The following is a 25,087-nucleotide window of genomic DNA, read 5'->3' on the forward strand; positions in this document are numbered from 1 at the left end:
AAAGTTAGCTACTTGGTTAAGGTCACATAAGACCTGCATTATTGTTCCACTACCTAGAGAATCAGCTATCAGAGCAAATGTTCATGAACCAAGTGAGATATATGAAGGCTCAAAGACAGCTTGATAGTAACAGTTATGTCCCTCACAGGTATCTGAAGTGCACCAGAAACAATGTTAAGTCAGGGATGGGTTATGGGGTTATGTCTACATATACAGAAAATGAATGAATTCTGACAGCACTAGACTTAAGAGTCCCTATTGAACTCATTATTGAGGTTTAGGATTGTTTGTTTATTCTGCCAGTACCTTTTCATGACCTGATTTTTGTCTGGAACAAGTTACAGGAGAAATATCACCCTGGGAAATAAAGAACGCAGGAGCTGATAGCATTGCTCACCTTCTTATCACTTGCCCACTCACTTCACAGCAGTTTTATGAGAATGGAATTCTCAGCAAACCATTATAGAATTTGTGGGTAATTAACAGAAACTTTCACATCACAAAATGCAGTTTGACATATCAGATCTACATTGTATTGAGTTTGCTAAGCAATGGTGCTTCTGCAAAAGATATTCAAAGTGGCATTCTGCTAGAGTTAAACAGTTAGGAACATTGTTACAATTAAGTCTGGTTTCAAAATTACAATTCGCAGTTAAATTGCAGAAAATGCATTTTACAGAACAGGAAAAGAGTCAACAAACAGAATGTTAAATATTTCCTTTTTAGCTCTACATAAGACCTGATTATGTGTTTTGCGCAATATTTGTATTGGGGGTTATCAGTTTAACGCTAGTCTGCAATACAGCAAATTCACGCTGTAATTTTGCAGTGTCAGATTATTTGGATAATTAACTTGAACAGTTAGTGCAGGCTTCCAGCCCAGCTTTGGTCTTGTCTCAGCAACTTGTTTAAAAGGGAATGTGGTATCTCAAATGTCAAAGAATATGCGCACTTCCTTATAAATAGCTGCACAAAAATGGACAGCTTTCCCTTTCTTTGCAGAAGTTCATTATACACGTCTGGAATGTTTCCTCAGCATTCCCAAAGTTCAGGGACAGGGTATAGAAGAAAAGAGATGCTGGGCAGAAATAAAATCAAAGGAAAGGAGAAACACAAGTAGGAGCTTTGAAACAGATTCAGTGCTTAATTGATAGGACAGTGCAGAATCTCACCTCGTTTAACAACTAAAAAAATGTATGTGCACCCATTACTCTGCTCCTTCTGCTCAATGTAGACAAGCACTTAAACTTCAACTTAAATAAGCACTCCTAATCAATTTAATACAAATTAACATTAATTAGGTCTCTCTCTCTCTGCTTTAGTGCAGTAGGAGCTGAGCTAATGATGGTGGGACCTCATTTCACATGGGTTCCTTCCAGCTGTGAGAAAACATTGGCTAAGTTATTAACAGTAAGGCAGACAGAGCAGAGGAAAACTGGAAATCCAGGAATTTATCAGCAGGAACCTGCTATCAGTTTTATACCCTGTTTCATGCTTGGCAGGTGGTTGATTGCCGAGAGAGAAAGTCAATGGTACAAATTGCAGTCACAGAGTGTTCCTCACTGACACAGGTTATGGCATAACCACCACCAGTTCTCATAGAAACAAATTTAGTGGCCAATATTTCACAAGTGACATGTCCCAAATCTTTTTTTAAGCTGTACGAGGGACTCTGCAAACAAAGGAAAAACTTTTCTGCACAGGGAAGCCAAACACCTCCAGTAGCCTGCAATGCTCTCAAATCATGTAGCTAAATGTTATTTTGCTTCTTACCTGCTGCTTTAGGGAACTGGCTGGGTAAATAATGTATTCGACTGCATTGTTGATCCTTGTTTTGAGACTTCCTATCAGGTTCTTGTTTTTGATAATTTAAGGAGAGAGGCATAAACAATAAATATGCCATTTCTCAAGTGAAAAACAAATAAGTGTATTTTAGGATTGAAGAAACAGGACATTGTTGAAATCTGTTTGAAGACTCTAAATGTATTCTATAAAATGCTAAATGCACATCGCAGTACAGAATGGACATCTATATATGCCTTTCTTACCTCATAATCTACTTTGAATTTCTGTACCATCCCTAGTTCCAAGAACATCCTTAATGATGCTGTGATCATTCCATCATTATCGAGAGAAAAATCACTGAAGTGAAAACTATCGATTCCCAGCTCACTCACAGCAGGAAGTTTTGCAGCCTGAATGGAAATGAAGAACAGTTAAAGCCTGTATCAAGAGAGAGGGACAAATTTAAGGCTTTACTTTATGATCTTCCATCTGCTGACACAATTCTATTTTATCCTGCTCCTGCTGGCATGTAGTACAACATATATTTCAGAACAACTGGTAGAACATATTCCCCCAAACACAATATACTTTCCTTGAATGCGACAACAGTTATCAAAGATTTGTGTGAGGCAACAGCAAGGTTTTGGGGGCTAGTGAGGATCTAGATTGGTAGCGAGGATCTTGTGATGTCTTGGGAGGGGAGGCATGAGAGGGTGTCACAGTGGCACAGTAGTTAGCACTGCAACCTCACAGCGCCAGCGACCCGGGTTCAATTCCTGACTCAGGCAACTGTCTGTGTGGAGTTTGCACATTTTTCCTGTGCGTGGGTTTCCCCCGGGTGTTCCGGTTTCCTCCCACAGTCCACAAAATGTGCAGGTCGGGTGAATTGGCCATGCTAAATTGCCCGTAGTGTTAGGTGAAGGGATAAATGTAAGGGAATGGGTCTGGGTGGGTTGCTCTTCGGAAATTCGGTGTGGACTTGTTGGGCCGAAGGGCTGTTTCCACACTGTTGAGAATCTAATCTAATCATGAGCCCAGCGTGGGAGGTGGTGTGTGAAGAAATGAGATCTCAAGAGATGACAGACATCAGGAGATTACAGGTCTCCCAGAACTGAAAGCCTTGGAGGACATCAGAAGGATTGTGGACTTCGGGTAAACATCACGGTTTTTGAGGTTTGTGTGTATCAAGGTGGGAATGAGAGTGTGAGTGATCATAGGTTTGACTCAGGGCCTGGGTCAGTGATATTGAGGATTGCATGGGGGTAGAGTGGAGGAAGGGGTTGAAGGTGAACATGGTGTGATCAAGAGAGTAGTTTGCAGATGATTAACTTAGCTCTTTTCTGTTAGCAACCTATGGCGTTGGTTTCCCCAAGTAAAACCAGTAACGGCGTTTGCTATTTCAAGGCAAGGTAATGTTATAGCAGGAACTGACAGCAACTCAGATGCTCTTTATTTGCTAACATCTGCTGCACTAATGTATAAAGGGAGTTTCATGTTTGTATTTACAAGACCGAGTGGGACAAACACTTTTTTGCCTGCCATTTTTTCAGAATGCGTATGCAATGCTTGAAAACCAGATACCAGATCCAAGCTTATATCTCCATCTGGCTGATTACAGCACTTTAGCAATCACCATGATAAAGTTAATTCTGATCCAGAATATTCATTTTATGAACTAAAACACAAAGTATACCGTTTGGAGGTACAGCATAAAGGAAGGTTCTAAAATGTTTTTAAAAGCATGAAAGACCCACGCTTACAATCGTTTTCAGGCACAAGCTAATTGGTGAAGGCTGCGAATCATGGGAGAGAATTGGAAAAGTAGAAGAGAAGAGAAGAGAAAATAACATCATTTTGCGTTTCATAAGTTAAACTGAAAATATGAGAATCCAATGCTCAGAGTCAGAAATTCAAAGTTCTTAAAGTTTTGATTTCATGGAAGTTTTACTCTGTTTCATTGTTCTGGTCAAAACTGCTGGTCATGGCATAATGATAGGAAGAATAATCATTCGTTTTTATCGAGTTTGTTTTTATTCATGTTTCACCAACTTCATTTGAGTTTTTTGTGTAAGTGACAAAAATGATTGATGAGGGAAGGACAGTGAGTGTTGTCTCCAAGGACATTAGTAAGGCATTTGATAAGGTACCTCACGGCAGACTGGTACAGAAGGTAAAGTCTCCTGTTCTGTATTGTATTGTATTGTATAAATGTTACTTGCCATTTTTCAGCCCAGGCCTAGACATTATCCAGGACTTGTTGCATTGGAACATGACTGCTTCAGTATCTGAGGAGTTGCGAATGTGCTGGACATTGTGCAATCATCAGCAAACACCTACTATGAATGGAGGGAAGGTAATTTTTGAAGCAGCTGAAAATAGTTGGGGCTAGGACACTACCCTGAGGAACTCCTGCAGAGATTTTGTGGAACTGAGAAGACAGACCTACAACAATCACAACCATCTTCCTATGTGCCAGGTATGATTCCAACCAGCAAAGTATATTACAGCTATTATCTAGAAGTTCCTGATGGTAGTGTTGGAGGTGTGAAGTGAGCAAGGCGAGTGGGGTGAGCAGTGGTAGCTCGTGTGTGGATTTTAATCTGAACTAGCGCACGGTGTATGTGGGTGGAGTGTTAACAGGGGAAGGGCAAGCTTAAAAAGAGAATTCTAAAGGTTAAGGAAAGAAAGCACAGACATCAACAGCGAACTAAATCATGGACATAAGAGAGGCCTGAACTGGAGGCAATCGGAAGTTTGTATAATGGGAAAAGTGACAGAGATGGTGAGGAAGTAAAATTGAAGTGTGATTGGAATGGGAGCCACTGAAGATCACCAAATACCAGGGGATGGGTTAACACGATTTGAAGAGCGTTAACTTTGGAATGTGGGATGAGTAGAAGTTTAAGTGGAGACAAAAACAGACATTGCTGGAAAAGCTTAGCAGGTCTGGCAGCATTTGTGGAGAGAAATCAGAGTTAACATTTTGGATCGAGTGACCCTTCAGAACTGAAGAATGGGAGATTGCCAATTTTTGAGGTTACCAAGTCACAGCAACAGTAGATGAGTTGAGACAGGATCAGAACAAGACAATATTATGGAGGTGGTGCAAACAATCTTATTGATATGTGGTTGAAAGCTCATCTTTGGTCAAAGATTGCAAATGATTTGGTTCAGTTTCACACAGTTGCCAGGATGGAAATAAAAGCCAGGGCATGGAATCGGTGATGGAAGCTAACAATAGCTTTCGTCTTACCTATAGTTCTTGGGAGGAAGTTTCTGTCCATCCAATACTGGATACTGGGCAAGCAGTGTGACAAGTCAGAGACAATGAAAAGCCAAGAAAGATACTGGTGAGATAAAGCTAAATGCCAGCTCTGCACCTGGGGATCCACTTGAGGCTTTGGTCTGAGATACCCCTGAGAGGTAGCATGTAACTCAGAAATGGAAGATATCTGACATTTCTGAATTTTGCCCTGCATCTACCCTACTTTTTATATGAACTTATTCAGAATCTTTCCTAACAGGTACAATCCTGGAAGCATATAGGCACAGACTTGCCAGTCAAGTATTGAGGCAGCATATTGGGGAGTAACTGGAGGCAGTAAAAAAAAAGAGAAGTGGAAGTGTTTTGAGTGAAGTCCTGGTTTATAACACGTGCAGTCTCTCTGAAACATGGCAAATTTTAAGAGAGCTTAACAGGGTAAGCTTGACACACTGTTTCCCCTGACTGGAGGATCGTTGTCATAGCCATAAGGTAAGTGGTCAGTCTTTCAGAGGATTGTGAATCTTTAGAATTACCTACCACAGAGTACATTGAGAACTATGGAAATGTTTTTGGCCACTCAGGGAATCAAAGCATATGAGAATAATGTGGGAAAGTGAAGTTGATGTCGAAGTTCAGCAGGCCCAACAAGCCAATAGGACAGCCTTATTTCATTGCGGCCACACTGCTGGAAAGCAACATGTGGCAGATCAATACAGCACTGCTAAATCAAGGATGAATTCTGTTCATTTGTTCTTGGCACCAATGATTTTGGTATCAAGGGTCTGCCATAGTTAATTGAAGACAAAATTATTTGATTACCATAAGTGATGTTCTATGGGGCAGGCCGTGTTACACTTAGGAGCATGTCCTGATCAATCCATTCATGTTTGAAGAGCACTCCTTCAGTTTCTCTGCAATTGTGGCTGTGTGCTTATATAATCATAAAGTTATAAAGATCCACAGTGCAGAGAAAGGTCCTTCAGCCGACTGCATCAACCCAAGTCAAAAACAACCTCCTAACTATTCTAATCCCATTTTCCAGCACTTGGCCCATAACCTTGAATGCCTTTGGCATTGCAAGTACCCATCTAAATACTTTTTAAAAGTTATGATTGTTTCTGCCCCTACCACCTTTATAGCAGTGACTATCCTCTAGTTTGAAAATGTTTTTTCCTCACATATCCTCGAAACCTTCTGCCCCTTCCCTTAAATTTAGCTTTCTTGGTCACTGGTCCCTCCATCAAGGAGAAACGGTTTCTTCCTGTCTGCCCTATCCGACCCTTCATAACTTTATCATGTCCCTCCCAATTTGCTCTGCTCTAAGGAAAACTACCCCAGCCTGTCCAATCTCGCTTCATAACTGAAACTTTCCAGCCCAGTCAAATCCTGGTAAATCTCCCTTGCACCCTCTCCAGTACAATCACACCCCTCCTTATAATGTAGATTCCAGAACTGTACACAATACTCTAGCTATGGCCTATTTAGTTACACAGTTCCAAGATAACGTCCCTGCTCATACACTCGAATGCCTTGACTATTAAAGGCATGGATCCAATATGCCTTCATAATCACTTTATCCACCTGTCCTAATACAGTAAGGGACTGGTGTACATGCACACCAAGTTACCTCTGATGATTGGTGCTTCCCTGGGTCCGACCATTCACCATGTGTTACCTTGCTCCAAAGTCCTGACTGTACAATGCTCATTCTCTAGTGGTCTTCAATGATTCTCTTTTTCCTTGATTGGCCTGGGGACACCCCACTTATGATTAGCTGGGAACAACCTGGAGATGGCTGCAATGTGGACACTTCACAGCTGTCTCTGTCACCACCACCTTCACTTGTTCATTTCTGAAGTTCGAGTCACTAGGTGAAAACCCACCTCTTTCGCTCACTGGACACTCTAAGAATCCTGTGCACCCTCAGAAGAAATGACCTCCTCCGAGCATTTGTCATCATTGATTGTGACCTAGAAGACTCTGCTCTAAAAAACAGATTTAAATTACAGCTGGCAAAGTAGGATGATTGCAAATTGTCATAATGGTGATGAAACTGGACTCACTGCTGGAATCAACATGACTGGGTGCAGTATGACAATTGTATTCTACATCCAGGTAGCTCCGTGGTCCCACATCACCATATCTGATGGCTAGGGACACCAAAATCTGCCCCTGTTGTCCAATGCTAACTCTTCTTTAGTTGCCAAATAGGTGATGTGTGGAGACACACTCGTTCTCCTGATTAGTTGACACACTCTTCAATTCCAGTGGGAGAGGAAACAGACCGGTGAGTATTCACTCAAAGGATATAGTACGTTTGGTGAGAGTGACTTTCAGGGAGATGCATCAGATGGCATAAGGATAAGAGTGAATCTCAGTGGTGAATGGATAGATGGGGCTGAGAGGAAGTGGACTGAAACAGAAGGATTGTGGTGCTTTCTAGCTAACTGGCTGTGAGAAATTGCATGATGAAGTTGATTTGACAAGGTAGAGTTTAACAAATTCACACAGCACAATGTAGGTGAATGCACAACTTTACTCACATTTCCCAACTGGATTAGATTGTAAAATGTTTCCAATATTAAATTCACAAATGTGGATAAACAACCCGACTGTTAACCTCCCGAGCTACCTCATACAGTGCTTTCTTTAAGTCAACAATAGTTTTTTTGCTACTGTTGTTGTGGTAGAAACTTTCTCTGGAGTTCCGACTTGTCTCCAGCAGTACAAAGGACCCATCAGTCAGCAATGACACATCGTTTGACTGTTCTGAGTTCATTTCCAATGTTCTTCCAAATTACAACTCCCCTAAATTCCATCATTGTACTGATGTTTTAAATGCTCCAAATTGTGTCATGAGGGCTGCCTTACACTCTCTGCCACAAAATGATGACCAAATTCAAAATTAAAACAATAATGAGTTATCTGGATTAAAATAGGCATGTGCCCCTTACATTTGAACTTCTTATATATCAGATACCTCCCTGTCCAAAGCTCCACTAAGTTACAATAGGGGTCGAGCTGTTAATTCAGCATTGTCTTTTTCCTATTAATATTCATTTATTTTATCACATGAAGAACTAGATGGAAAGTTTGCCTGACTGTTCATAAATCATGATGGTATTTTTATGTATTTTGTATAGTTCCTGCAAGGGATTAATCAATAGATGAATAATGGTGGATTGCTAATGTGGTTTAAGTTGAATGTTTTAGAAAGGCAATATGATTACAAACAGAATGCAAGACTGTTCACCACCTCATTTACTTACTGGGTATAGCAATGATCTATCATGATCTTGTACAGCCTGATTTTCTGTAGTGGTTTTCCATAGTGCAATTTTCTACAGGGCAGGGTTGCAGAGGAATGCAATTGTTACGTTATAGCAGAACGACCCGTACTTTGGTCAAACATAGTATTAGGTGACTATATCGGATCTGAGCACCCTGGGCTTGACATTTTTGGGCAGGCAAGGAGGGAGCATAGCAGCTTTAGGTGGTAAGGTGGAATCAGCATGCAGGAAGATAATTCTGGTGGGGAGGTGATGGCCTACTGATATTATTATTAGACTCTTAATCCAAAAACTCAACTAATGTTCTGGGGACACAGGATTGGATCTCACCACAGAGATGTAGAAGTTTGAATTCACTAAATAAAACAATCTGGAATTAAGAATCTAATCTTCTGACGACCATGAAACCATTGCCCATTGTTGGGAAAAAAAAACTTTTGTCCTTCAGGGAAGGAAATCTGCTATCCTCACTTGGTCTGGCCTACATGTAACTCCAAACCCACAGCAATGTAGTTGACTATCAAATACCCTAGCGATGGGCAGGAAATGCTGGCCAGCCACCGACGCCCACACCTCATGAGAGAATTTTTTAAAATTACACTGGGGAGAAAAGGAGGCTCACTGTGGTCAAGAGTTAGCTTGCAGAGGAGATAACAGATAAAACAATCACGGGGGAAAACAGATCGCATCAGAAGTGGGGGGATCACAGGGTGAGAAGAAATGGTGGAGGCAAGAGATTGCGGGGACAAGGAAGTCAAAGGAGGAAATGTTGGGGGTGCAAAGAGGTGATGAGAGAAACATGTCACAATGGGAAAGAGATCATGGGGCAACATGCCTTGATGGTGAGAGAGATGGTTGAGGAAGAGACAGTGGAAGAAGGGATTGCAGGGGAAAAGCAGTTGTGGAAACACAAAGAGATCAAACTGCCGGCAAGTGATTGGAAGTTGTTAACACTGCATTGGACTAAGCAAGATGTCATTTTTCAGATGTATCTCATAGCTTCCACCCACCCGACCGAGCCCTTAACATTCCCCTGCCCACTTGGGCATCTCTCCCAGGGTTGGATTCAATTAAAGTTAATAAATTAAAAAGGGCTGTAAATTATGCTAGTGGTTCAATGTTCAATATCATCCGCTTTCACCTTGACACAAAGTCAAAATGACCTCCATACCTATCAATTTGTGCTATGTTTGAACACAATTCCTAGAAAGTGGAAGCGCCCAGCACAAATTTCCTTCACCTTGTAACAAAAAACCCATCAGCTCATATAACTGGATCTGGCTGTCCAGTATTATACTGGAAATCTATTACCTGTCTGGTATTAATATCTAAGTCCAATATCAGTTTATATGTCCATAAAAGAAAAGAAACCCAGAGTGAACAGAATGGGTAATGTCACTCAACAATCCTTTCCAGTATTTGACCATGAACAGCAGCTATATGGCTGGCTCACTCTAGGCTCTGATCAAGTGACCTAACCATAGAAGGGAAGAATACAGCTGGGACAAGTGGGACAACATTTTAATCAGTCAATGAGTGCACATTTAAGTAAAATGGGAAGTGCAATGGTGGTACATTTTTGATTTGTGTTCCTGACAGGAAGCATTGTCCACTGGAAGCACATATTGAAAACACCAACACAAATATGCACAAGATTCCTGTTCCCCAAAGAGAAGGGTTCCCTCCTGGAATGACACAATTGGAAGATCACGTATATTTATCTTTGAACATGGCTGAAATGACAAATAGAAACTCATACAAAACTACCCAGTTTCTCACAACCCTTTGTTACAACATGCACCACTAAAATGATCTCCAGATACAGTGTTATAAAGTGTCTAGTCTGAGGGGTAATTGTAGCCACAAAAACAGCACATAATATGGCATCCATAACACTACCAACATTATTGATAGTATCGTTAAAATACATCATTCTACTCATGCACTTGTATATTCCACACAAATGACATTGCCAATAACTAAACATTTGCACCTAATATATACAACTTGTTTATGGGAAATATCTATAGATAAAATAATTGCAATAACTTATCAGTTTTGTAATTATCATAATTTATTTCCCACAATACTTAACATTTTACTATAGAGCATAAAATAGACATTATAGCAACAGCGTGCACAAGGAAGGTAATATGCAGTAATTCTTTGTGTAATAGGGGAGAGCAGGCCTTAAATTCATCCATTTGCTTTTTTCACTGTGAGCAGATTTTATTACTTTAATAAATAATCTGCACTGACCACTCTTTTGTATTCAGTATTCTTCATGTGGCAGCAGAGAGTCAGCAGGCGAATGCATTACATTTAATCACTCGCTTCTAGATTTATAATCAACAACCTGTTTACTAATTTATAAACCCAGTCACGCATGTTGATATATAAAACATCTTGTGAATGAAATTCCCAAGACAATCTATTATTAAACAAGAGTTCAGCACAATTGAGTAAAAAAAACACCAATAGCATGCTCACATGTATTGATTTAGTATCTCTATAAAGAAGGGTTTTATTTCAGAGGTATGTGTTTTCCAGGATATAATGGGAGAATGTTATTAGAGGTGCCTGCCAAATGATAGCACAATTGGAACTGTGCTAAGTATATTTCATTGGATCCACACTGGAGAGGTTTACCTTCAGTCGATCGACCTCTACTTTTGAGCATGTTGCATGGTATGACAGCAACTGAAATAATAAAAAGAAACAAATAAATACTGAAATTTTGCAAAAGGTGAAATATATAATTGTATTATTTCCATTTAACATCATGATGAATCACATATTGGTGGGAACTGATTTTTGTCCATTCTTGTGCACATAATCACTGGCAGGCTGACTGCACTTGGCCCAAACAGCGAAGAGCCCAAAACTGAATGGTCTTATTAAAATTATTGTTTTGTGTTGTTGGTATCTATCCACCTCCAAAGACAGCTGGGAAATGTGAAGGCAAAGAATGCTGAATGCTTATTTCATCACCAGCAACTTGAAACTCAGTCTCAGCAGTTGCCAGCAATGTTAGGGGATGTTAGGAGACAGGGAGAGTACACAACTGGAGTAGAAATTGGTAAAGAGTGTAATTCTGAGGATTTTGGAGTTAAGTAAGTTCTCCTCCTTTTAGCTGCTTCCACTGCTGTAGAATCCTAAACAAACCACAACAAGCTCTTGCTCCATTCATCACACAGTAATTTCCTGAGGGATCTTAAGAACGCATATAACCCTTTATAAATATACGCATGGGGGTTTAGGTGGCTACACAGAACATTGAAAAATCTTAGCAGACATCTGAACACATGCAGAGATTATTTTACACTCCAAAAACCACTTCCATATATATTCCACATTTAATATAGTGAGATGTCTAAAGGTGTTTCACAAAAGCATTATCAAACAAAATGTAACACTGGGCTGTATAAGAAGATACTAAGATAGCTAGCCAAAGCCTTGTTCAAAGGGTTAGATTTTAAGGAGCATTTTAAAAATGGAGCAATAAATCTCATACACCAGTTAATTCTTTTCTCTTCATTTTTTTGACAATGTAATTTGCTTTTACTATGAAAACAGTAAAGTATATATTTTAAAATGCAGCTAATTTTAAATTTAATTATTTGCAGTATACTTTGTACACAAAAACATCAGCCAGAAATTCATCTGTCAGCATAACAAAGCAAAAAAATACCAATTTTGAAATATACTTTCCAACAATGGTGATATAATTTCATATCTCAACACAAAATATCACAGATAGTCACCTGTGTACAACCTTTAATTAATTTGAACCTTTAAAAACTAAAATGGTTCCACTCGATATATTTTAATTACATCTTAACTAATATTTTCTCATGAAAGGAAGGGGAGTAACCTCCTAGACATGGCTGACCACTCCTCATTGGCAGTACTGACATACACAACACTTCTGAGTGCAACCAAGTTTAATGAATGCATCAATTTGTGGATCAAAATCAAAGTACTTCAAACTGCGGAACAGAATAAAATGATAATTTTATATTGTAGAATTTTAGAAAAAGCTAATGCCAATAATTAAACAAATGGTTCTCCGAGGGTTTTGGTGATCTCCAGCAAAGGTCCCACCAAGAGACTGGGAGAACGCAGAAACATTCAGGCCAACATACTCAAATAATCAAGCAATTGACACTGCGCCGACTTTGAGTTCGAAATAGTCAGGTAAGAGTCTCAGTTTCTTCTTCAAAGACACTACACTGCAAAAACAGTAGGACAAAATTTGACCCACAACAAATGCCTTTGAGACAATGGGCAGAATGTTAATAGTAAAAATTGTGAAGATTGGGCTTCAGAAGGATTGCTAAGTTTGCAAAAAGTGAAGTAACAACCAGAAGCTGGATCCAATGTGCTAACCTTTAGGTTTACCTCAAAAGGTGCTTTTGATGTTTTTGGTGACCCCCACATATAGAACATAGAACATTACAGCGCAGTACAGGCCCTTCGGCCCTCGATGTTGCGCCGACCTGTCATACCAATCTGAAGCCCATCTAACCTACACTATCCCATGTACATCCATATGCTTGTCCAATGACGACTTAAATGTACTTAAAGTTGGCGAACCTACTACCGTTGCAGGCAAAGCATTCCATGCCCTTACTATTCTCTGAGTAAAGAAACTACCTCTGACATCTGTCCTATATCTATCACCCCTCAATTTAAAGCTATGCCCTCTCATGCTCACCGTCACCATTCTTGGAAAATGGCTCTCCCTGTCCACTTGATCTAACCCTCTGATTATCTTATATGTCTCTATTATGTCACCTCTCAACCTTCTTCTCTCTAACGAAAACAGCCTCAAGTCCCTCAGCCTTTCCTTTAAGACCTTCCCTCTATACCAGGCAACATCCTAGTAAATCTCCTCTGCACCCTTTCCAAAGCTTCCACATCCTTCTTATAATGCGGTGAGCAAAACTGTACACAATACTTTAAGTGCAGCCGCACCAGAGTTTTGTACGGCTGTAGCATAACCTCACGGTTCTGGAACTCGATCCCTCTATTAATAAAAGCTATAACACTGTATGCCTTCTAAACAACCCTGTCAACCTGGGTGGCAACTTTCAAGGATCTGTGTACCTGGGCACAGAGATCTCTCTGTGCATCTATACTACCAAGAATCTACCATTACCATTGTCGAGGAGATTACTTTGCATTCCGGTTATTCCAATCAAAGTGAATCACCTCACAATTGTCTGTATTAAACTCCATTTGCCACCTCTCAGCCCAGCTCTGCAGCTTAGCTATGTCTCTCTGTAACCTTCAACATCCTTCATCACTATCCACAACTCCACCGACCTTAGTGCTGTCTGCAAATTTACTAGCCCACCCTTCTACGCCCTCATCCAGGTTGTTTATAAAAATGACGAACAGCAGTGGACCCAACACCGACCCTTGCGGTACACCACTGGTAACTGGACTCCAGGATGAACATTTCCCATCAACCACCCTCTGTCTTCTTTCAGCAAGCCAATTACTGATCCAAACTGCTATATCTCCCACAATCCCATTCCTCTGCATTTTGTACAATAGCCTACTGTGGGGAACCTTATCGAACATCTTGCTGAAATCCATATACACCACATCAACCAGTTTACACTCATCTACCTCTTTGGTCACCTTCTCAAAGAACTCAATAAGGTTTGTGAGGCACGACCTACCCTTCACAAAACCATGCTGACTATCCCTAATCAAATTATTCTTTTCTAGATGATTATAAATCCTTTCTCTTATAACCTTTTCCAACACTTTACCAACAACTGAAGTAAGGTTCACTGGTCTATAATTACCAGGATTGTCTCTACTCCCGTTCTTGAACAGGGAACCACATTTGCTATCCTCCAGTCTTCTGGCATAGAAACATAGAAAAATACAGCGCAGTACAGGCCCTTTGGCCCTCGATGTTGCGCCGATCCAAGCCCACCTAACCTACACTAGCCCACTATCCTCCATATGCCTATCCAATGCCCGTTTAAATGCCCATAAAGAGGGAGAGTCCACCACTGCTACTGGCAGGGCATTCCATGAACTCACAACCCGCTGAGTAAAGAATCTACCTCTAACATCTGTCCTATACCTACCACCCCTTAATTTAAAGCTGTGTCCCCTCGTAATAGCTGACTCCATAAGTGGAAAAAGGTTCTCATGGTCAACCCTATCTAAATCCCTAATCATCTTGTACACCTCTATCAAGTCACCCCTAAACCTTCTTTTCTCCAATGAAAACAGCCCCAAGTGCCTCAGCCTTTCCTCATACGATCTTCCTACCATACAAGGCAACATCCTGGTAAACCTCCTCTGCACCCGTTCCAGTGCCTCCACATCCTTCCTATAGTATGGCGACCAAAACTGCACACAATACTCCAGATGCGGCCACACCAGAGTCTTATACAACTGCAACATGACCTCAGGATTCCGGAACTCAATTCCTCTACCAATAAAAGCCAGTATGCCATATGCCTTCTTCACAGCACTATTTACCTGGGTGGCAACTTTCAGAGATCTGTGTACATGGACACTAAGATCCCTCTGCTCATCCACACTACCAAGTATCCGACCATTAGCCCAGTACCCCATCTTCTTGTTACTCTTACCAAAGTGAATCACTTCACACTTAGCTACATTGAACTCCATTTGCCACCTTTCTGCCCAGCTCTGCAGCTTATCTATATCCCGCTGTAACCTGCCACATCCTTCCTCACTGTCAACAACTCCACCGACTTTCGTATCATCTGCAAACTTACTCACCCAACCTTCTAGCCCCTCCTCCAGGTCATTTATAAAAATGACAAACAGCAATGGTCCCAAAACAGATCCTTGCGGAACACCGCTAGTAACTGCACTCCAAGATGAACCTTTACCATCAACTACTACCCTCTGTCTTCTTCCAGCCAGCCAATTCCTAATCCAAAACTCCAACTCACCCTCAATGCCATACCTCCATATTTTTTGCAGTAGCCTACCATGGGGAACCTTATCAAATGCCTTACTAAAATCCATATACACCACATCTACCGCTTTATGCTCGTCCACCTCCTTAGTCACCTTCTCAAAGAATTCAATAAGGTTTGTGAGGCACGACCTGCCCTTCACAAAACCATGTTGACTATCCTTGATCACATTATTCCTATCCAGATGTTCATAAATCCTATCCCTTACAATTCTCTCTAAGACCTTGCCCAGAACAGAAGTGAGACTCACCGGCCTATAGTTACTAGGGTTATCCCTACTCCCCTTCTTGAACAAGGGAACCACATTTGCTATCCTCCAGTCTTCTGGCACTATTCCTGTAGACAACGAGGACATTAAAAGTCAAGGCCAATGGCTCTGCAATCTCCTCCCTTGCTTCCCAGAGAATCCTAGGATAAATGCCGTCAGGCCCAGGGGACTTATCTATTTTCACCCTTTCCAGAATTTCCAACACCTCTTCCCTACATACCATCCATTCTAATTAATTGTGACTCAATATTCACATCGGCAACAATGTCCTGTTCCTGAGTGAATACTGATGAAAAGTATTCATTCAGTGTCTCCCCAATCTCTTCAGCCTCCACACGCAACTTCCCACTACTATCCTTGACTGGACCTATTCCTACCCTAGTCATTCTTTTATTCCTGACATACCTATAGAAAGCCTTTGGGTTTTCCCTAATCCTACCAACCAAGGACTTTTCATGTCCCCTTCTCGCTGCTCTTAGCTCTCTCTTTAGATCCTTCCTGGCTACCTTATAACTCTCAATCGCTCCAATTGAACCTTCACGCCTCATCTTTACATAGGCCGCCCTCTTCCCTTTAACAAGGAATTCCAATTCCTTATTAAACCACGGCTCCCTCACACGACCCTTTCCTCCCTGCCTGACAGGTACATACTTATCAAGGACACTCAATAGTTGCTCCTTGAACAAGCTCTACATATCGATTGCACCCTTCCCTTGAAGCCTACTTTTCCAAGCCACGCATCCTAAGTCGTGCCTCACCGCATCATAATTTCCCTGCCCCCAGCTATAACTCTTGCCCTGCAGTGCACACTTATCCCTCTCCATCCTTAGAGTAAAAGTCACCGAATTGTGGTCACTGTCCCCAGAGTGCTCACCTACCTCCAATTCTAACATCTGGCCTGGTTCGTTACCCAGAATCAAATCCAGTATGGCACTATTCCTGTAGACAATGACGATTTAAACATCAATGCCAAAGGCTCGGCAATCTCCTACCTGGCTTCTCAGAGTATCCTAGAATAAATCCCATCCGGACGAGGGGACTTATCTATTTTCAAATTCTGCAGGATTTCTAATACCTCTTCCTTGTGAACCTCAATCACACCTAGTCTAGTAGCCTGTATCTCAGTAATCTCCTCGACAACATTGTCGTTTTCTAGGGTGAATACTGTCGAAAAATATTTAGTGCTTCTCCTATCTCCTCTGACTCCACGTACAACTTCCCACTACTATCCTTGATTGGCCCTAATCTTACTCTTGTCATTCTTTTATTCCTTAAATACCTATAGAAAGCCTTAGGGTTTACCCTGATCCTATCCGCCAACAACTTCTCATGTCTCCTCCTGGCTCTTCTGAGCTCTCTCTTTAGGTCTTTCCTGGCTACCTTGTAACCCTCAAGCGCCCTAACTGAGCCTTCACATCTCATCCTAACGTAAGCCTTCTTCTTCAGCTTGACCAGAGATTCCACGTCCTTTGTAAACCACGGCTCCCACGCTCTACAGCTTCCTCCCTGCCGGACAGGTACATACTTATCTAGGACACACAGGAGCTTTTCCTTGAATAAGCTCCACATTTCTAATGTGCATATCCCCTGCAGTTTCCTTCCCCATCCTATGCTTCCTAAATCTGCCCTAATTGCATCATAATTGCCTTTCCCTCAGCTGTAACTCTTGCCCAGTGGTATACACCTATCCCTTTCTATCACTAAACTAAACTTAACAGAATTGTGATCGCTATCACCAAAGTGCTCACCTACTTCCAAGTCTAACACCTGGCCGAGCTCATTATCCAGTACCAAATCTAATGTGGCTTCGCCCCTTGTTGACCTGTGTCAGGAAGCCCTCCTGCACAAACTGGACAAAAACATCTATAGAACTTGTACTATAGTGTTCCCAGTCAATATTTGAAAAGTTGAAGACCCCATGAAACTACCCTGTCTCTCTCACTCCTATCTAGAATCATCTTTGCTATCCTTTCCTCTACATCTCTGGAACTATTCAGATGGCCTATCGAAAACTCCCAACAGGATGACCTCTCCTTTCCTGTTTCTAACTTCAACCTATGCTACCTCAGTTGACAAGTCCCCAAACATCTTTTCTGCAACTGCAATACTGTCCTTGACCAACAATGCCACACCTCCCCCTCTTTTACCATCTTTTCTGTTCTTACTGAAACATCTAAATCCTGGAACCTGCAACAACCATTCCTCTCCCTGCTCTCACCATGTCCCCGAAATGGCCACAACATTGAAGTCCCAGGTACTAACCCATGCTGCAAGTTCACCCACCTTATTCTGGATACTCCTGGTGTTGAAGTAGACACACTTCAAAGCAACTTCTTGCTTACCGGTGCCATCTAGCATCCCTGAAACTTGATTTTGGACCTCCCTACTCTCAACCTTTTCTATACTCGAACTACACTTTTGGTACCCATTCCCCTGCTGGATTAGTTTAAACCCACCCCAATAGCCTTAGCAAATATCCCCCCCCCCCCCGGATATCGGTACCCTTCTGGTTCAGATGAAGACTTTACTGTTTGTAGAGGTCCCACCTATCCCAGAAAGAGCCCCAATTATCCAAGAATCCAAAATCTTCCCTCCTGCACCATCCCTGTAGCCATGTTTTCCAATCCTCTCTCTCCCTATTCCTTGCCTCACTAGCAGGTGGCACGGGCAAAAAACCAGAGACAACAACTCTGTTCGTTCTAGCTCTAAGCTTCCATCCTAGCTCCCTGAATTTCTGCCTTAAATCCCCATTTGTCTTCTACCTATGTTATTGGTGCCTATGTGAAGTACATTTGCTAATCATAATACTTAAATTGGACAATTTCAACTAGATTTTAGTTGGTGTTTAAATTTACACCATTAGCTGAAAGTCATAATTGAGAGAATGTCAAGAAGACAGAAAACAAATGACAAGGCTAAAGAAAAGTCACAAATGCAGACAAAATAAATATAGTGATCACAGCTCCTTTCTTCTCAAATAAATTTGCACACATTAGCATATTTTGTGAACTTTACAAACATTGAGACACAGCATCAAGTGGTGTTATGGTTGACCTAAATCAGATAAGCAGCAAGACGGTCATGAATAGTAGCAACCACATGCTATGCACAGCAAGTGGTCAGCAGAGAAGGAAGCAACAGAGACGCAAGCTCACAACAGGCACTTGTTCATAAAATAGGCAGAGACTTAGTGTCCTTGATTTTTCAAAGAATAATGCTTCTGAAGTGTGACTTTGTCATGTTAGGTGTTGAGAGATGTGACATCATAAGAAATAGAACAGGAACAGGCAGTTCAGCCCCTCAGGCCTGGTGCACCATTCAATAGGATCATTCTGACATTCCTGAAATCCACTTTCCTGCTCTTGCCTGTAAACCTTGATTTGCCTACTGAGAGGAATCCATTTGTCCCAACCTCAAATATACACAAGGACTCAACCCCGTAAGTACTGTGGAAAGAAGTTTTAAAGACTCACAACCCTCTAAGTGAGGATGTTGCTCCTCATCTCAGTCTTAAATTGGTGCCCCTTTACACTGAGACTATTCCCTCTGATCCTAGATTCTCCCAGGAAGGGAGACCTCTCAGTATTTACCCTGTCAAGCCCCTTGAGAGCCCTACATGTTTTAAACATAATCACCTCTCATTCTTCTAAATTCCAGAGAGTAGTGTCCCAACCTCTTTAAACCTTGGCTCATAAAACAATCCCTCCATACCAGGGATCATCCTAGCTAACCTTCTTCAAACTGCCTCCAACGAAATTATGTACTTCCTTAATTAAGGGGACCAAACTACTCTCAGTCCTCCAGATATTATCTTACCAGCACCTTGGACAAGTGAAGGAAGTCTTCCTTACTCTTACACTCCAACCTCCTTGAAATGAAGGATGACATTTCTTTAGCCTTCCTGATTATCTGCTGCACCTGGGTGCTAGTTTTCTGTGCTGATTTCACTAATAAACTCAAGTCCCTTTATGTTGCAGCTTTTTGCAGTTCTTCTGCAATTATATAATAGCACTCTTTTGTTCTCCCTTTCAAATTGAATATCTTCACACTTTCCCAGATTATGCTCCATTTGTGAACTTTTTACCCACCTATTTAATCTATTAATATCTCCCTCTGTAAATGGTTTGTAGTCCTCTTACTACCTTTCTACCTATTAGTGTGGTGTAAAGGCAAGCCCATTGGCTCGGGAAGCAGATTAGAAACTGCTGTGCAGCAAGGCAATGGTAGACTGGCAAAAGGATCTGAGTTCAGAAGTAAAGGTAACTGACTACAGTTAAATAGTGTTGTGATGATTTCACAGCTGGAGTACGGAGTGAAGTACTGAATTCACTTACCATAGAGGGATTGCAGCAGAGGTTCAATAGGCTGCTAGCTGGGATCGCAGGGCTGTCCTATGAGGAGAGATTGATTTGACTGTGCCTGTATTCCCTAGAGTTTAGAAGGATGAGCGGGGATCTGATTAAAAGGTGGAGAATTCTAACAGGGCTGGACAAACTAGATGCAGGGAGGATGTCTTCCCCAGTTGGGGAGTCTACACCTGAGGACACGGTCTCAGGAGTGAATTTACGACTGAGATGAGAAAAAATTTCTTCACTGAAAGATATGAAGTTCCCTATCATAGTAGGCTTTGGAGGTCAAGTCACTATATATTCAAGAAAGAGATTAATAATTTTTTTTAGATTTTAAAGGCATTAAGGCATATGGGGAGAAAGGTGGAATATGAGAGATATTAAGAGAGATCATTAGCCATAAGCACAGTGATTGGTGGTGCAGGCTCAAAGTGTGGAATGACCTACTCCTGCTCTACAATAGTAATTTAATTAGGCATAACCAACATGGATTTATGAATGGAAAATCACAGCTGAAGAACTGGTTGGTATTTTTCAGGATGTTACTAGCAGAATTGATAGAGAGGAGTCAGTAGAAGTAGTGCACTTAGATTTTCAGAAGCCTTTTGATTTTCCCCAACAGTAGTTTGGTTGCCACAATTAAAGCATACGAGATTATCCACTTTCGTAGGAATAGCAGATGTGCAGAGTAAATGGCAAGCGGTTAGAAAATGAAGATTCATACAAAATGAACATACACTACTCAGAGAGTGGTAAGGGCATGGAACACCCTGTCTGCCAATGCAGTTAACTCAGCCACATTAGGGAGATTTAAACAATCCTTGGATAAACACATGGATGAGCTTAGATTAGTTCACAGGTCAGCGCAACATTGAGGGCCGAAGGGCCTGTTCTGCGCTGTATTGTTCTATGTTGTTTGTTCTAAAAGGACCTAGAAGCCCTTGTCAATAAGTTATTGAAGGCTAACATGTATGTAGACAAGATACTTAGGAAATTCAAGTAGTATATTGGTCTGTATAACAAAAGGAATGGCAATAGGAATAGTGAAGTCTCAATTAATTTGTTTAGAACCTTAGTTAGATTGCATCCGGAGTACTGCGTGTCTTCTTGGTTCCCTTCCCTGATAAAGATATTGTTGCTGTAGGGGGAATGCAATGAAAGCTCACTAGACTTATTTCCAGGATCATTGAGTGTCCTATGAGGAGAGATTGGGAAAACAGCCTGTATTCTCTTACTTTGTGAAGCATGATAGAATGATGAAAGGTGTGGAGGAGCTTAGAAAGGAAATTTAAGACTCTGGAGTTTAGACAGTTGAAGGTAGAGCATACAATTGTCTATTAATTGACAGGAGAAATGGATCTGCGGTTGGAAGGAAAGAAGTGGACGGTTATGAAAAGTTGTACAGCTGGAGGATGATAGAGTGGGGAAATGGCAGAGGCAGCACAATTCTTGATGAGCTGAAGTTCACTGATCCTAGGGATGTGAAGTAGGACTTCCAAGAGAGTATTGGGATAGGTTACGTCTGGAGGCAACAATGTCGTGGATGAGGGTTTTAGCAATGTTTAACAGTATATTAGCTAAACAAAAAACACTCACGGTATTTGGCAAGAAAGGTTCCTGAAGGCAGCCATTCTCTGCCTCATTAGGTGATCTCTGTCTGTTTTATTTGTACAGGCACTGGCGAACACACAATTAAAGCTTTAACCAACAGTACTCATCAACAGGATAAAGGTACCTTATGATCATACAATCAATCTTATCGGTTTCATAACCTCGAGACCTGGAATAATAATCCAGACAAATCAAGCTCAAATGGAAATAAAAGTTGCCATTGGCAAAATAATCATAAAACTGTTGTATTGCAGTTCAAACTCAACATGTTCAGAATATTTCTTAGTAAAAGAAGCCTCACACCCCTATCCTGTCAATCCTGTAGCTAAATCCAGTCTCACACCAACTTGGTTGACAATTAATCTCAAATTGACCTCAGAAGCCACTCAAAGCTAAATAAGAGTCATCAATAATTGTCAACTATACCCCATTTCAAATCAAAGATTTATTTTTAAGATTGTATTCTTTAGCTCCTGAGGTAATACACATTATAAGTGCATTTCATGGATCTACTTCCACTTGTTATATCAGAACAATAGAACCTGCTGCCTTGCTAAACTCCAATGCGTGTTTCTGTGTGACCACCTTTAAATTACAAAACAGAGAAAATTTAACAAGAAATGTTTCCTTGGCAACCACTATCCGCAGCAGTAGATTAGACACTTTAACTCACTTCACCCACAGCAATGCCAAGTGCAAACTTTTCAGATTGTAATGAAAATGGACTATCACTATTAAACTTTCCTCATCCGACTTTAATTCCAAGATGTTCACGGACAAAGAACAGTTTCAAAAAGGACACTGCTGGCCTAAAATGACAAGCCCAGTCAACCTGCATGGAAAAAATGAGACACTGAAACTCAATGAGGTGTCAAGGAATGTGCATCTTTTGTTTAACTCACACTTGCATGACAACCGCACATACTGAGAGATGAAAATTTGTTTACAACTATCCAGTTTGAAATGCAACAATGAAGCAGACACCAGAATCCATGAAGGTAGATCAACAGCAGCTTCTGAGCAGAAGGGGAGAGAAGAAGCAACATGGACTGAAACAGCAAAGATACTGTATCGCTCTATCACCTTCTGCCAAAATCATTTTAAAAAGTGCTGTTGAGAAAACAACTTGGAAAAAAAAAATCACTAACAAAGCCTGACATTACTGGAAAATGTGGGGAGAAATGAGTTAACTTTTCAGGTCGAGTAAGCTCTTCTTCAGAACTGATGACAGCCAGAAAATAGTTGTTTTTTATGCAGAAGGTAGGATGGGGTGGGGGTTAAGGAGTTAATGATAGATAGAGATAGAACCCGAAAAGAGAGAAAAACAATTGGACATACAAAGGAGTGGATACCAATCAGCCTAGGAAAATGTATAACTGCTAATGGGCACAATTAGTTACCAACAATGGGTTATGGGTAATAGATACTGGTGGCCAGCCAATCACCAGAAATGGAAACTGGTGTCGAGGAAGGGAAGGGAGGAATCCGAAATGGACCTGGTGAAGATGAGAGCAGGATAGAAATTGGAAGCGAAATGGATAAACTTTTCCAGTTCCGGATGCAAGAAGGAGGCAGCACTGATGAACCAGAGAATGATTTGCAGGTGGAGGCCAGGGTAGGACTGGAACAAGGAACGTCCTATGTATCTCACAAAGAGACAGGCATCCATGGCAACTCCTCTGACCTGAAGCAAGGGACAAAAGTTAAAAACCAAGTTGGCCAGGGTGAGGACGAGCTCGGCTAGGCGGAGGAGGGTGGCGGAGGAGGGTGGCGGAGGAGGGTGATGGAGGATGGGAAAGGTTCAGGCTTTTTTTTCCCACAAAGAAACAGAGAGCCCTGAGACCATCCTGATGGAGAAATGGCCTTGCGAAGGGTTTGCATGTCCATGGTAAAGAGGAGGCTACTGGAGGCTGCAAATTAGAAATTCTGAAACTGACGTAAAGTGTCAGAGGAATCAGTGATGTAGTGGGAAGGGACTGAGCAAGGGAAGAAAAAAATCAAGTCAAGGTAGGAAGTGATGACGTCTTTGGGGCAGAACAGGCAGAGACAAGTGGTCTGCCTGGGCAGACCCGTTTGTGGATTTTGCAGGCTGTGTGGGGTTGGGAAACTATGAGCTTGGGGGCAGAAGGGGGGGGGGGGGCTTGGTGGGGGGGAAATCACCAGATGAAATGGGCTTAATGGTTATTGTGGACACAATGAACTGATGTTGCATAGTGGGGTCATGGTTCGGGGGAGAAAGGAGGAGTTATCTGACGGCTGGCACTCAGCCTCTGCAATTTCGATGTCAGTCTGTCAGATAACAATAGCACCATCCCGGTCAGCAGTGTTAATAACAAAGTCAGGGTTGGATTCGAGAGTATGGAATGCAGTCATTTCAGGTGGAGGGAGTGTGTTGGAGCTGGGTGAAGGGGAGAGTACTTTTGACCAAAGAAATGGGCACGGAGGCGAAGGTGACAGAAGAAGAGTTCAACTTCATATCAAGCCCCAAATTCATTTAAGTGGGGATGCAGAGGGTAAAATTGAGATATTTGCTGAGTACAGAATATTCAGCATGGGACAGTGGAAGGTCGAAAGGGATAGTAAATATGTAACAGGAGTTGGGGTGAGGTGATGGAATGGTGTCAAAGGTGAGGGTAGGGTAGGAAGGTTCCAGAGGGGTGCATACCTTTGAGTTGTTGCATCTAATCAATCTGTATTTGCTGCTGACAATGTGGTCTCCTCGATAATGGGGATACGAAGAGTAGACAGGGTGAGCACTTTGCAGAGCACCAATGTCCTGTCTGCAAAAAGACCCTGAGCGTCTAACTGTCTGTCACTTTAACATATTATGCTGTTCCCATCCAATATCTCTGTCTCAGACAAGCTCAGCACAAGCAGGAAGACCAGCACCTCATTTTCCACTTAGAAAATTTACAGCTTTCTGGATTCAATATCGAGTTCAACAACTTTAAGGATTAAGGCATCTTCTCCCATATCCTTAACCTTATCGCCAAGAGTGTGGTGCTGGAAAAGAACAGCAGGTCAGGCAGCATCTGAGGAGCAGGAAAATTGATATTTCAGCCATAAGCCCTTCACCAGGAATCATTAACCTTATCGCACTCACCAGGCCTTGTCATCACATAGTCTGTTATTACACTTAACCAATTGTTAACCACTAACACTTCCCATTAGCAATTATTCATTCTCCTAGGCTGACTGTTATACACTTCTTTGTCTGTCTAATTGTTCTTCTCTCTCTTTGAGCTCTATCTTCATCTTTTTTGTGAATAATCCAACAAAGGCCAGTATCCTGCCACCAAGTCGCCCTTCATTTACATATCTATAGTACATGACACTAACCCAGCTAGCTTAGTGCTGGCTCCAAGTCTAAACAGAACCCTTGACATTCCTGTTTTGATATGTCAGTCAGGATTCCCTGATTGGACCAGGTTAACAGCCCCAATCAGGGAACTCATATTCTCTGAGGTCCACCTGACTGACCTCACTTCAATCACTACATCCCTCCCCTTCTATGTTCAGGGACATAGGCCTGTTCTTTT

The 25,087-nt window shown here is 41.6% G+C and overlaps 1 protein-coding gene across 6 annotated transcripts in view; it reads right to left on the reverse strand.

Moving 5' to 3' along the window:
• The window catches only part of LOC140480351 (dual 3',5'-cyclic-AMP and -GMP phosphodiesterase 11A-like), a 298,779-nt gene that overhangs the window by 78,384 nt on the left and 195,308 nt on the right, over positions 1–25,087 (reverse strand). For all 6 annotated transcript variants that reach the window (XR_011961277.1, XM_072575100.1, XM_072575098.1 and 3 more), the window contains 2 exons: positions 10,990–11,040; positions 2,049–2,195 (listed from right to left, as the gene is read on the reverse strand). Coding sequence is in view for 5 of the 6 variants with exons in the window: in XM_072575100.1 (XP_072431201.1) it covers positions 2,049–2,195; positions 10,990–11,040 (198 nt within the window). In the remaining variant the exon portion in view is untranslated. The remainder of the gene's footprint in view (positions 1–2,048; positions 2,196–10,989; positions 11,041–25,087) is intronic.

The sequence above is a fragment of the Chiloscyllium punctatum genome, chromosome 8 (genome assembly GCF_047496795.1).
Source record: "Chiloscyllium punctatum isolate Juve2018m chromosome 8, sChiPun1.3, whole genome shotgun sequence".
Taxonomy (NCBI): Eukaryota; Metazoa; Chordata; class Chondrichthyes; order Orectolobiformes; family Hemiscylliidae; genus Chiloscyllium; species Chiloscyllium punctatum.